The 13,936-nt window shown below is 37.4% G+C and overlaps 2 protein-coding genes across 9 annotated transcripts in view; both read right to left on the reverse strand.

Annotated features, from left to right (window-relative positions):
• LOC127441988 (hippocampus abundant transcript 1 protein-like) overlaps positions 1-12,091 on the reverse strand; it is a 28,079-nt gene extending 15,988 nt beyond the window's left edge. For 2 of the 3 annotated variants that reach the window (XM_051699605.1, XM_051699607.1), the window contains exons 1-2: positions 11,916-12,091; positions 9,713-9,808 (exon numbers count right to left, since the gene is read on the reverse strand). In XM_051699605.1, the coding sequence (XP_051555565.1) occupies positions 9,713-9,808; positions 11,916-12,068 (249 nt within the window). In that variant the 5' untranslated portion in view covers positions 12,069-12,091. The remainder of the gene's footprint in view (positions 1-9,712; positions 9,809-11,915) is intronic. The other variant, XM_051699606.1, reaches the window with a different exon arrangement.
• A 355-nt stretch (positions 12,092-12,446) lies between these two features.
• The window catches only part of LOC127441987 (unconventional myosin-IXb-like), a 51,763-nt gene continuing 50,273 nt past the window's right edge, over positions 12,447-13,936 (reverse strand). For 5 of the 6 annotated variants that reach the window (XM_051699601.1, XM_051699600.1, XM_051699602.1 and 2 more), the window contains one exon: positions 12,447-13,810. In XM_051699601.1, the coding sequence (XP_051555561.1) occupies positions 13,554-13,810 (257 nt within the window). In that variant the 3' untranslated portion in view covers positions 12,447-13,553. The remainder of the gene's footprint in view (positions 13,811-13,936) is intronic. The other variant, XM_051699604.1, reaches the window with a different exon arrangement.

The following is a 13,936-nucleotide window of genomic DNA, read 5'->3' on the forward strand; positions in this document are numbered from 1 at the left end:
GCTGATTTCTTTTGATTTTCCCATGATGTCAAGCAAAGAGGCACTGAGTTTGAAGGTAGGCCTTAAAATACATCCACAGGTACATCTCCAATTGACTTCGGTTAGCCTATCAGAAGCTAATTGTCTAAAGGCTTGACATCATTTAAAGGCACAGTTAACTTAGTGTATGTAAACTTCTGACCTACTGGAATTGTGATATAATCAATTAAAAGTGAAACAATCTGTCTGTAAACAATTGTTGGAAAAATTACTCATGTCATGCACGAAGTAAATGTCTTAAATGACTAAAGCTATAGTTTGCCAATATGAAATCCGTGGAGTGGTTCAAAAATGAGTTTTAATGACTTCAACCTAAGTGTATGTAAACTTCTGACTTCAACTGTACATAATGCAGCAACATAACAGATTCAAAAACCAACATTAGATATAGTACTGAAGTCCAACAGGAAATGTGACCAACTTATTGACCTCATTCAGCCCAGCCTCTTTTTAGCTCTCCGCTCTTCCGGCTTTTGTCATCTAACTTCCTGTTTGTATTAAAGCAACTGAGAATTGTCGATCAAAATGGATTACGTGTGAGAGCACAGAAAGTATTATCTCCCAGAAGTGATGGTGTGAGGCCACAGCTATATTAACTATAACCTCATTCACACTGAGCTCTGATTCGGGATATTGCCGGGATCAATGCCAGGGAGCCTTCTGTGTTAATGCATGCCTGTGCCGGAATGCCAAAATGTTTTATCCCAGGTTAGGGTTACATTGCCAGGATCAATCCCGGAACATGTCTATTTGAACAAAAGCAGAGCCAATACCGTGAAGGGTGTGTCGTAGATGGCATATTTATCATGCGAAGGAGAAAATTTGTATGCAGAACAGAGATTCAACAGATTCACTGTGTACCGCTATTTTAAAAAAAACAAAACATATGGCTGTCAAATGCCGTTGCCATTTTTTTTTTTTCATTCAAGGCATTGAGAGTGTCAGGATTTTTTCTTTTTTTTTTAATCCAAGTAAAGGAATTAACACTTCAATTGTTAATATCAGTTAAATGAAGAAACAATCGGCTACATTTAGAGCATCACAAACCTGACGTGATAAAATACATTTGTTTTTCATTCAGGGCGCAGCGCACCAAATTTCGGGGCTTGAACTTTATTTCCCCCTCTTTAAGTCCCTGATTTAAGAATACTTTGGGTATTTAAAATGTTGATGATAGTTACCCAGTTTGTAAATTATGATGAAAAAAAGTGCCGTGTCATGCAGGGAACATTCTACACCTGAAGTACAATCTCCGTGAGAATCCCATGGAATTTGTGAAGATGAATGCAAGTGAAAATACGATATGTAGAGGCTAATTAATTACACATAAGAAACACAACCAGACAGTACACTTTTACCAGGTTTTAAAATGCTATATTGGGTCATTACAAGTACTCGCCACAGCACTCGCAGCCTTACGACAGTCCAACTGTTTGTTCATACATTTATATTCTTAACCCTAAAAGGACAAGAACATTACGATACAGAAAATGTTTTAGGTTCCAATTAATACATTTCTGTACCAAATCTAGCTTTTATTTTCAATTTTACTGCTTGTAGAAATCATGATCGAAAGGATTTGCCTCGATGCTTCTCAATGCTAAATCGCAGGGCAACAGTTACCATACAATGTGTATGTTACTAATATGTTTTATTTGTAAAATTTAAAAAATGCATAAGGAATACAAAAAAATTGGCAATGCTAGTGCAAAAAAGAAAAACACCAATAAATAAAATGGCGAGTGAATAGCCTAATCATTTATGATTATAATAAATGCTAATGTCTTGAAAAAAACAAAAAAAAAAAAGTTTTACCTTGGTGTAAGCTAATTGGTTTTTATTTTTAGGAAGGTAGACCCGTTTAGAATCAAACTAAATTACAAACGCGATTACTGAATCGAATGCACAAATTAACTGTTGCACGGCAGTATAACTGAAATGTTTGTTTACATAATTTTTGATTATTTAATATTAATAATATTGCAATGCACCTTGATAACTTGAATTTTGTTTGTTTGTTAACTATTATCACTTTCAATTTTTATTGTCCTTGGGAGGCATTTCAGTTTACAAAAATTATCTTGAGCTATTCATAAAAGTAGGCCTAACTCCCACAATAAATTAATAAAATTGGCTATGAGATTTGCACAGACGATGAAATTAACCATCAGTTTAGTTGTACCGTACGCAGCTTATTGGTTAACAAGAGGATGAAAGAGCACGCTTCTTGAGAGAAAAAGACGCGGTTATCAGTCAACTCAAGATGCTGTGCATTAGACGTCACACCATGATGTCACTTTTGTATTTACGGGATTGTACAAGGATGTGTGTGAATGCGAGCACAGATTACAGTAAAGTGTGAATGAATACATTTTGCAGTCCCAGAACAGTTGCCGGAACGACTTTTTTTTGAATCCCGGGATCTCTGTGTGAAAGGGGCTTATGTGAAAAAGCTTGGTGTTTTGCCATCACTGTAACTGTTTGTTTTCCAACAACCACGGGGGTAAACTGGACCTTGCATATCACATTCAGGCAGCTATGAATTTTCACGATACAAGCGTTTGAATGTTATACATGTAATTCTGCTTTATTTTTTACATTCCAACTTGTTAATAATTTGTGTTAAAATGTGTAGCTGATATGTAATTTCAAACAGTGATAGCTCATATTATATTAGGGATGTGCCAGGGTGGTCGACTAATTGTCCAACAACTTACTAGTCGATTAGTTGGGTAGACTACTAACTAGGGCTGAAACAATTAGTCGACGTTATAGACAAGGTCGACAGTAAAAAAAAAAAAAAAATTTTCATTGTCGAATAGTCGTTTGATCTTATTTAAAGTAACATGAGATCACATTAAACTCTAATGATGGTGCGCGAGAGAAGCGCCGCAGCTTGCGCCTGATTGAGGAGAGGAAGAATTACACAGCTCACAGACGCACTCCAAACTTTCCAAACAGCTTAAGGTGATATAGATCGCAAAGTATGAGGAATTATACAAAAATACAAAATAAGTGTAAACAGAAGCACTCTCTTTGTTAAATAATGCGGAGCCGTTCCGCTTAAGAAAAACTTGCACGTCAGAGCGTTTTCAAAGGAAACGCCTCGGTGTTATATCTTTAATGCTTCCATTATTAAAGTTCAAATAAGGAAGCAGGTCATGTAAATAAGTACAAACTCCAAAACTGGCTTTTCTCTGTGTGGGTGTACGAGTAGCGTGAAGTGACCCGATCTAAGAGGGAAGATATTGAAACCACGCTGCTGATACACACTCTGGCGCGCGTGACTCGCGACATATTGAAGCAAAATACAGTGTGTGTGTGTGTGTGTATATATATTTATATATATATATATATATATATATATATATATATATAATAATGTGTGCGTTGCAGTGTGTATTTTATCATGAAGAAAACCGGGGATAACAGGGATTTTTTTTTGTGAATGTAATTTAGAGGTATTTTTAAAAGATGACTATCCTCTTTATTGTTAGTAACCATGTTTAATACAACCTTTTAAGTCAAGGCACGAGCTGAACAGTTGGTTAAGAGCTAATGAATAATCATTGCAATAATCGCCTGAATAGTCGAATAATCATTCTAATAATCGTTAGATTAGTCGATTGTCAAAATAATCATTAGTTGCAGCACTATTACTGACAATAATATTTATAGTGGTGGTGGTTTAAATGGGAGACGCATTTCTCAAATTAATAAAGAGACGCAACTTCTTGGAGCGTTTTTGTGTGATGATAACTGCTGTGCTTAACAGTGAATAACATCTAGCATGGCAAAAACCTCTGCAAAAAGTTTAGCATCCACATTTCCCTCTGAAACGCCTCTGATCGGGGTCACGTGAACATAACGGAGCCTAATTATACATCTTCCTTATCACCGACTAGTCAAATTTGCACATCCCTTACCTGAACCTTGCAGATCACATTCAGAAAACTATTTCAGTATACAAGCATTTAATTGTAATGCATGTTTTTTTTTTTTTTACATTCCAACTTGTTAAAGGAATAGTTCACCAAAAAAATGAAAATTTGCTGATAATTTACTCACCCTCAGGCCATCCAAGATGTATCTGAGTTTCTTCAACAAAACAGAATTTAAGATTTTTATGATTTCATCTCAGGCCTCCTCCTTTAAACAATTCAAGTGAATGTACTAAATTTGACGGTCCAAAATGCATATTTAGGGTGCATCAAAATAATCCACATGACTCCAGTCGACAAATAAAGTTCTTCTGAACCCAAACGATTATTTCTAGAAACAAATGTTTGCTTCTGTACACCTCTGTGACGCACGATCATGAGAGGGATGACGTAAGCTCATTGGTAAGGTCACGAGTCACGTGGAGGCAGCGGCAGGAAGCGTGCCATTGCTCACAAGAGAAACTTGCACAGACCAAGTGCCGTTCACCAACCAAAACAAATTCAAAACGATACAAAATTTAATTAAAATAAATAATTTCCAAATAATAATATAAAAAAAACATTACTGCAGTAAATAACCATCCTTTATTTTGGAGCAATGCCACTGCGTTATTTACTTGTGCTTTTTATTTAGCAGAAATATATAGGCTATATGACTGTCAGGAATTCAAGCCACGCAAGTTGTAGTTAGTGAAACCAAGTGCGAGAGCGTTTACTGAGATTCACAGGGTTTACACAGTGAGATCACTGGTACAGGTGATATCACACAGAAGAGAAGCTTCACAAACCGAAGAAGAGGTAACAGGCAAAACAGCAGAGTAACCACTAAACAGATAACGATGAAGATCAAGAGCAAATACAGACAGGTAAATAAACACTGCGTGAGAGCAGCGCGGTCAAACTTGTTTGTGTGAGACTTGACAGTGAAGTGGCGTGAAGGCGAGTTATTTATGCAGGCAGTGATGAGCGAGTGAATTGAGTGCAGGTGTGGTGAAATAGAAATCGGATGATGAGGAGCGGAGCACTGAGGGAGGTGCAGAGCCCGAGGGAGGCGTGACAATGAGAAAGTTCACACATATCCGAGTTCGCTGGAAAAACAGCATGGGCACAGCCGAAGAATTCAGATATCGAGCTTTTGTTTCTTTCAATGGTCTGAAATCCTCAGGGGTAAAATATTCACTGCACACCTCCAATATTTGAGAGAATGTAGGTGTGTACTGATATCCAGGTTCAGCGCAATAAGCCAGAGCTTCAAATCGCTCATGATCATGTATAGGCAACTGATGAAAAGTTAATATTTTTCCCGGCGTGCATTTTCTTTGAGGTTTCTGAAGGTTGAAGCATCCGGGATACAAACACCAAATGACCATTTTGAACAATACAAATACAAATATACAGCAAAGACAATTAAACTTTTGTACAGCTCTCCTTCTCTTGTAAACAGTGACGTGCTTCCTGCCTCCTCCACGTGACGCATGACCTTACCAACGAGCTTACGTCATCCCTCTCATAAGCATGCGTCACAGAGATGTATGGAAGTGAACATTTGTAGTTAAAAAAGTATTTAAGTATTTTGTTTCTAAAAATAATCGTTTGGGTTCAGAAGTTGTTTATTTGTCGACTGGAGTTGTGTGGATTATTTTGATGCACCCTAAATATGCATTTTGGACCGTTAAAAAATGGAGTCCATTCACTTGCATTGTTTAAATGAAGAAAGAAACTCTACATCTTGGATGGCCTGAGGGTGAGCAAATTATCAGCAAATTTTCATTTTTGGGTGAACTATTCCTTTAATGTCACGGTCAGGTTTAGGTTATACCTGACAGGACCGTGGCAGCCTTTGTGTTTCCCATTTGTGTGAGCGCACGGGTCCAGTTGTTTGGACCACCGTGTGCACGTCACCGCCGTGTGCTCTCCAGGGATGTCATGGTTCTGTCAACCGGTCAGGTTGGGTTTTGTCCAATGAGGACCATGACATCATCGTCCCCTGTCTGTCTTGTTTCGTGTTCTGTGAGGGTGATTTGCCACCTTGTGCCCTCCAGTGATGTTACGGTCATGGCACCTTGCCAGGTTGCGTGCTTACCTTATTAGGACCGTGGCATCAACGTTCCCTTGTCTGTCCCTTGGGGGGGGGGGGGGGGGTTGGGTCGCTGGCATGCTGAATGAGCGTTTCCATATTCAATTTTTTTATTGTATTTAATTTTCTCTGTCTTGTTGCTGTATTGTATTTTTGTGCACTGGAAGCTCCTGTCACCAAGACAAATTCCTCTAAGCATACTTTGCAATAAAGCTGATTCTGATATACACACACACACACACACACACACACACACACACACACACACACACACACACACACACACACACACACACACACAGATCAGCCGCAACATTAAAAACCAACTGCCTAATATCATGTAGGTCCCCCTCGTGCCGCCAAAACAGCTTTGACCCGTAGAGGCATGGACTCCAAAAGACCTCTGAAGGTGTCCTGTGCTATCTGGCATCAGTTGGTCCAGCACATCCCATAGATGCTCAATCGGATTGAGATCTGGGGAATTTGGAGACCAAGTCAACACCTTGAACTCTTTGTCATGTTCCTCAAACCATACCCAAGCAATTTTTGCAGTGTGGCAGGGTGCATTATCCTGCTGAAAGAGGCCACTGCCATCAGGGAATACCGTTGCCATGAAGGGGTGTATGTGGTCTGCAACAATCTTTAGGTAGGTGGTACGTGTCAAAGTAACATCCACATGAATGCCAGGACCCAAGGTTTCCCAGCAGAACACTGCCCAGAGCATCACACTGCATCTGCTGGCTAGGGCTGCAACTAACGATTATTTTGATTATCGACTAATCTAACGATTATTAGAACAATTATTTGACTATTCGGTCAATTATTGCAATGAATTATCATTAACCGACTATTCAGCTTGTGCCTCGACTTAAAAGGTTGTATTAAACGTGCTTCATAAGTGCTGAATGCAGCTTCACGATTGCAGTAACAAAGCAGATAGCCACAGTCTACTGGCAGATTAATATTGTGGAGGATGACAGTTTCAGAGATTTAGTGCCATTTGCAATGAATATGTAACCTATGTGGGGACTAGTTCTTTCAATTAGTCAAACTCCCACTTTGGGAAACATTTGATGTGACTTGAATTGTTGATATTTTAGAGCATTTCTGTGTTCATACTGTATTGTGGAAGGCTTTGTTTGCAATTATATTGCTATATATGATATATATGAAATATATATATGAAAGGCTACGGTAACTCAGGTAACCACTCTGTACAGTTGTAGTGAGCAGAATAACGTCTCAGAATGCACAACACGTCAAACCCGGAGGCAAATGGACTACAACAGCAGAACATGTCAGGCACTTTATTAGGACCATAGTGTTCCTAATAAAGAGCTCAGTGAGTGTATACATACACACATACTAGGTTTGGGACTGATGCCTTTTTTTTTACACATCAATATATTCACGATTATTGATATATCGAGATTTTTTTCAGATATAAATAGGGTTGCTTGTTGCACAACAGTCTTTTCAAACATTTCTCAACACAACTTTTGTAAACTGAGAGGCAGGGTAAATTAAAGAAACATCTGATGATGACATGGCGTGTTCTAAAATTTAAAACAACTATTTATTTTATATGTACTATGCAACTCACATAGTGTTCCATTAAATTTGACCTCAAATCATTATCAAAAGGACAAAGATTATTTACTCTAGTATAACTGGATGATATACTGTGTATAAGTATCTTTCATAGAGCCTACACAATGTATTTTCAGTAACAAGTGTCTTTTTGTGGTTTGACAGCTTGAATGAAAGACCTATTCATAGCTACATACAGAGGAACTGCATAATAAACGTCACCATTTCTAATTGTTCGGTTTGCGCAGTTACACAAGTTTCACTAACCTGCAAACTCAAACGTCACTTTGTTCATTCTTGAAGTACAAAAACTTTTGTAACTTTGGACTGCCATCTGTGCCGCTTCAGCTCGTCCTGTGTGTGCGTGCTTGCGTGATAGTAACCGCGACCAGCTTTTGTAAATGGTATATATGGTCTCCAAACGCTATTACACCAGACTATTAAACAGAAGGCCAACTGAGTGAATTGGAAAGCATGACAATTGGGCTTCTAATTTAAATGTCAGCTAATTTTAATATATCGATCCCTCAAATATATCGATAAAATAACATGCCGATCAATAATCGATATATATCATTATTTTATGACATCCCTAATACATACACAACTGTTTAGGAAGAGAAGAATGAAATGCACGAGCACTTAAACATGTGCTCATGCACATCGGCTGAGCTGTGGTACTGTTTAAATAACACTTTGTTGCACACCAGCCTATGATTGTGGTAACACAATGACACATAACAAAACAAACTGTGATTGGTCATTAACATGTCTCAGACAGCTCCTTTAGATGCAAGCAGGCCATTCTCGGCATACTCATGGCTTCTAAGTGAATTGGCTGAGGCTGATCATTTTAAAATACCACATATCGGCCAGTTTATCAGCCTCTACAATATGTCAGTCATCCACTAGTAAAAACTGACCTAAACTAATGCCGTTCCTCAGAAAAACAGATTGTCTTGCCACAAACTCACTACTGGTTGAGCCAATGTTGGGCTAGATGGTTGCTCAAACAAACAGAGCCACTGTTTACACTTTTAGGTGAAATCAACCTACAAATGGCTTACTTATAACTTACAGTTGATTCTGTAGATTAAACTGGGATACGAATAAGAGAGAAAAAAAAAGACATTAGCGTTTAAAAAAAAAAAACAAACAACGCTATTAGCCAATACAGAAATAAGTCACCAATATACAGTGCATTCCTAGAAACAACCTAAAACACCTAAAAGCAAACCTGGAAATGAGAGAAATAGACAGATGATATACTGCTACATTGCATTAAAAAGCAGTAAGATTAAAAATATTTCATTATGTACAGAGATTAAAAAGAACACATACAGTCTGTAAAATTCCCAGGGCCAAAAACACATGGACCCGATTTCTTTCTTTGGATGACCTGCGGTGAGAGCCAAACCCAACACCCTGCCTTCAATTCATGCATTATTTAACAAAACAAACAGCAATTCCCCTTTGCAGGCAGTGTAAATCTGAAGGAAATGCTGGTTTCACTCTTTGAGGTAAAATGTATTGGAAGTTAGAGAATAGCTTGCTCAGACCGTCTTGAATACAGTGTCAACAATAGTGCCATCTAGAATATAAAAAAAATAAAAAAAAAGAGTGGCGCCACGCTACAAAGTAAATCACAGGTTCAGCCTCATTTGCAACCATGTGGCCAGGCAAACCTCCAGTTAGTCTTTTGAATTAAAAGGTCATTATTAGCAAGTCGCCGTTTGATGTCATTTTAATATAACAGAGTCCATTACAATCTCCAAAGCATTTGCAGACACAATGTATCCCTCATCAAATAAAACTGAATGCATAATTCTGCCCTTTTCATTTGATCAGGATTCATTTATTCATAAATGTGTGCAAGGTTGCTTGAGTCCAGGCAATGGGAAATGCCACTCCTTGTTATGGATACAAAAGGAAGTGTGTGTGAGAGAGAGAGAGAGAGAGAGAGAGAGAGAAAGTGGGAGTATGAATGCAAACATTCATGTAGCCTCTTTGTAATTTGCTTTGACTTGACACTGTGAATGAGGGTGATGATGCAAAACTGGTTTACCGTAAGCATGGGAGTGGTGAGCAGTCCCCAGGCAAAGAACTCCAGGAAGATAACCACCACGGCATGGTAGACACTGGGTTCGCCAATCCCCTGTGGCTAAACATGGAGGATTTACATTACTAATAGCCTACAAACTGTTACTACAAACAAACAAATTACAGGAAGTGTCAACATGGATGCAATAAAGTGGAAGGTTGGAAGACACAAGTAGGGGTGGGTAAAAATATTGATTTTCCGATGCATCGCGATCTTTGTTTGAACAAATCTCGATATCGATTCTTATATCCCAAGATCGATTTTTTACTCTATGCGCAACCTTCTACAACAATGGGAAGAAAATTGCTTGCATTAGAAATTCAGCAATGAGATCCTTTCACTGTGTGTTGAGAGTAAAAGTTGTTCCGTGTAATGTGTGTCCAAAGAAGAGATCCACGCGACCCATTGGTCACTGAATAATGTCTCTTTTAATACCCTTTCTGTTCTCTACATACAGTTGTTGATCAAAAACAACAAAAATAAACATTTCATTCTAATCATGCATGGCACAGATGAGATAAAGCATGTTAAATGAGCTCGTTAACATGCACTCATTTACATACCCTGTTTACAGAAATGCCTGTTTTCTTAAAGAGACAGTACTAGTTTAACACGTGTTCAACAAAATCCATGTAAAAACCTGTAAATAGTACAAACTGTTATTAAACAATAAACATGTAACAAAATTATATGCAATATATTATCATATTTGTTGACTGAATACATGGATTTGTTCATTTTTAAAAAGCCAAAAATGTGACCAAAATGATGAAAAACTAATAAAATATAATTAGTAAAATTTATATTTTAATATTGTACCTAGTTAGAAGGTCCCCTGTATAATTAATAGCATTAGCTGGGAGAAAATGTATTTCATATGTAAGCAAAAGCTACATTTTAATGGAAACATACCCATATGAATCGAAAGCTTGTGAATCGGAAAATCTGTATCAATACCCAGCCCTACATACAAGAGTAGATATGATACACATTATAGATAAGGCAGAGCAAACATCAATATACAGACATAACCAACAATTTAATGCCATTTATTACCATTAGCATTAGATAAACAATATTATTCTGTGCAACAATAGGGTCCAAAATGCCTATATGCAGCCAGACTCATTAGCTCACAGGCCTTATTTCTCATCATTACATCTGTTGAGCAGTAAATGGTTTAGAAAAAACACTGAGATAACTATTTCACATTAAGTGAACACCTTCACTCTGCCATAGATTAAGTGAGTGAAACCTGATTGAGAGTGTGTCCTGAACATCAGAAGTGAAAAAGCCTGCACTCTTGTGATTAACAGTCTGTAAACTGAGCTCAATGCTACGGATCATTAGTAAGGGGGGAAAAGAGTAAAATCTCTGGCCTGTGTCAGAGTGGCTGTGTCCAACAAATAGCCTGGAGAGCAAGGCAGGTAAATACAGGAGGCCCATTGAAAATGCAACCTTCATCCATGGTGTTCATTTCAACAGTGTCAAATGTGTCTTGAGATGATCAACTGTACAATAAGTCAGGGATAAGAAACCTCTGATTTAAAGTTTTTTTTTTTTTTTTTTTTTTAAGTTTTTAAATAGCTTATGATGTTGCATAACAAATCTAGAGCAGAAAAATAAGGTAAGTGACCTTAAATTAAAGAGATCATTCAAATAAACGGTTTCCTTCAATTGAAACTTGCTGTCTAGCAAAACAAGTCATTTGGACTGGTAAGGACTGTCCACTATTTAGATAAGGCAATAATTAGAGTTCCTCCTGGTTTAGGTAATGACTATGACAGAAGTGCTGAAGCACAGAGATTGTAAGTGGCCAACTTCTTGTTTGACTGATTTGAATTTACTTTAACAGCTCAAAACTTTCCGTTTAATTTCTATCAGTGCTGTTAATAAGCTGAATCGATGTCTAAATGCAAGCCATCATCGATCTTGCTGGTTTTCGCGCCAGTTGGCTTGTTGTTATTACCGATGGCTGTCTAATGGAACTGTTGCCTGTCACCAATTATTGTTCATTTCTCATTATAGTAAGGAGATGCGAGTTTATATGACGATACGGATGCAATTATCAGAAGCTGTCTTGACTAAAAACAACTAAAAACACTGCCTTAGATTGCTAGCCCTCACTAGCACATGGCTACCTGCCTCAGAGAAATGTTGTACTCACAGTGCCTCCATCTTTAATAATGATTTTCTTAGCCAGAAGAATGCTGCGGTTGATCCGCTTCTTCTTCTTCTTCTCTCCAGTCATTGTTAACTTACATCCATTCTTGTTTGTGGACGATGGACCTATAAGGTGTGGCAGCATACATGTTAGCATACACACTAAGCTTCGCGACTTCCTGTCCTCCTCCCCCTCTGTGAAATAAGTTCCGCCCTTATTTTTCATAGCAGGCATCTGATTGGTCATCTTCTTAAGGGCTTTCCGCGTGCTTTGATTGGCTGAGAACATCATCTGTGCGAGCGAATCTGACGGTGCTCATTACCTCAAAGCAGTACAAAAAACAAAAACAAAAAAAAAAACAAAACAAGGAATCCCTCTTGTTTTGTAAAACAACTGTGGTGTACTGTTTTATTTATTGTGTTATCCACGTGTATAGTCTGGATTTTGTCAGACAACACAAGTCCGGTGTTATTTTGCTAAAAGCCAGCTTGAGAATAAGGAATAAAAATGATAATAAATGACAGTAATTCACAATCACTTTGCTGGAAATTTATATTGGACGTCTTGAATGATGACAGCAGAACTGAAATAATTTGGTTTAAATTTGCAATTAGATTACAGACAGGATTTACATTTTTACAAAAAATGTGGGTTGTCACTTTTAAAACACCTGTAACCAATTCTCCTCTCTCCAGTGGAATATATCTAAACCACCCTTAATATGTAAAACAGCTGTGTTTATGACACTAACATGTTCCCACTGATTTATCTTAAAAACAGAAAAGAAGCTTTAAAGAACTAGGAGATCTGTACATTATTGAAAATAATAAACGGCATGCAGCAGCTTCATAGTACACTTTAAACAAGCATGCAAGAACATCTATCACATGATTTCCAACCTCCTATATCATCTAAATTAATTTTTTACATTATAAAATATAGATAAAAGGGTCACACATTATGAGAATACTACACACTTATCAGATATGATTTGATTTAGAAAGCACAGTTTTCTTTAAGGCGTATTTACATTGTTAAATTCACCTAAACTATGAAGGGAATGATTTAATGATGAGGATAAGCACATTTATACAGTGCATTCAGAAAGTACTCAGACCCAGATTTTCTTTTTAATAAATTTGCAAAGTTATAAAATAAAATCTGCTTTTTGCTTGGTCATTATGGGGTATGGAGTGTAGATTTTGCAACATAACAAAATGTGAAAAAATTAAGGGGTCTGAACACTTTATGAACGCACTGTATCTTTAAAGTTTCTGTTTTGTGAAAAGAATAAAGATCTGTCAAACTCACTTCCTCTACATGCTGAATATATAATAATATGGGTCCAGATGATTCCATATTGTTCATAGAAATGTTGCATTAGCCACATAAAAAAGCAGTGGTTGAAATATTTTAAAATCCAAAAATGTTGCCAAGATTATAATTTTTAAATAATCCAAGCAAAACATCATACAAAGTAACAATGACTTTAAAACAAACATATTTTATAAACAACAGGGCAACATTCATTCTAAAACAGAATTAATTTATGCAGCAATTGATTTATTCCTATATAGGTTATAGGAAAGACAAATATCTGCATAGACTTTAGAATACAATTCTTTTTGGTGCTACTTAATGTTAAACGTCTTCATCTATGAAAGGGATGTCAAGGTCAGAAAAGAGTCTTTTGCCCTGGTTGCTTGGAGAGGTGGAGGTGGTGAGGGATTTGAGGATAGCTTGGCTCTGGATGACACACATAGACTGGACTCCATCTTGACGGGAGGCAGAACGGTTTTGGTATTCAGTATGCTGTATGCTCCCTGTTCTGGTATGAAGTGCTGGATCAGGGGGTTTAGCAGGTTCCGCTGGTCTGGGGCTCTTTAAAGAAGTGCTCACTGAAATAGATGCTTTGGATTAGCCAGTGGAGATCTCAACACAGATGGACAAACCAAGCTTTTTACTGTTTGCCAATGATAGCTTAACTAAACAGACAAACATTCTTCTTATTTCTAGCAGCAAAT

Source organism: Myxocyprinus asiaticus, chromosome 6 (genome assembly GCF_019703515.2).
Source record: "Myxocyprinus asiaticus isolate MX2 ecotype Aquarium Trade chromosome 6, UBuf_Myxa_2, whole genome shotgun sequence".
In the NCBI taxonomy this organism is placed as follows: Eukaryota; Metazoa; Chordata; class Actinopteri; order Cypriniformes; family Catostomidae; genus Myxocyprinus; species Myxocyprinus asiaticus.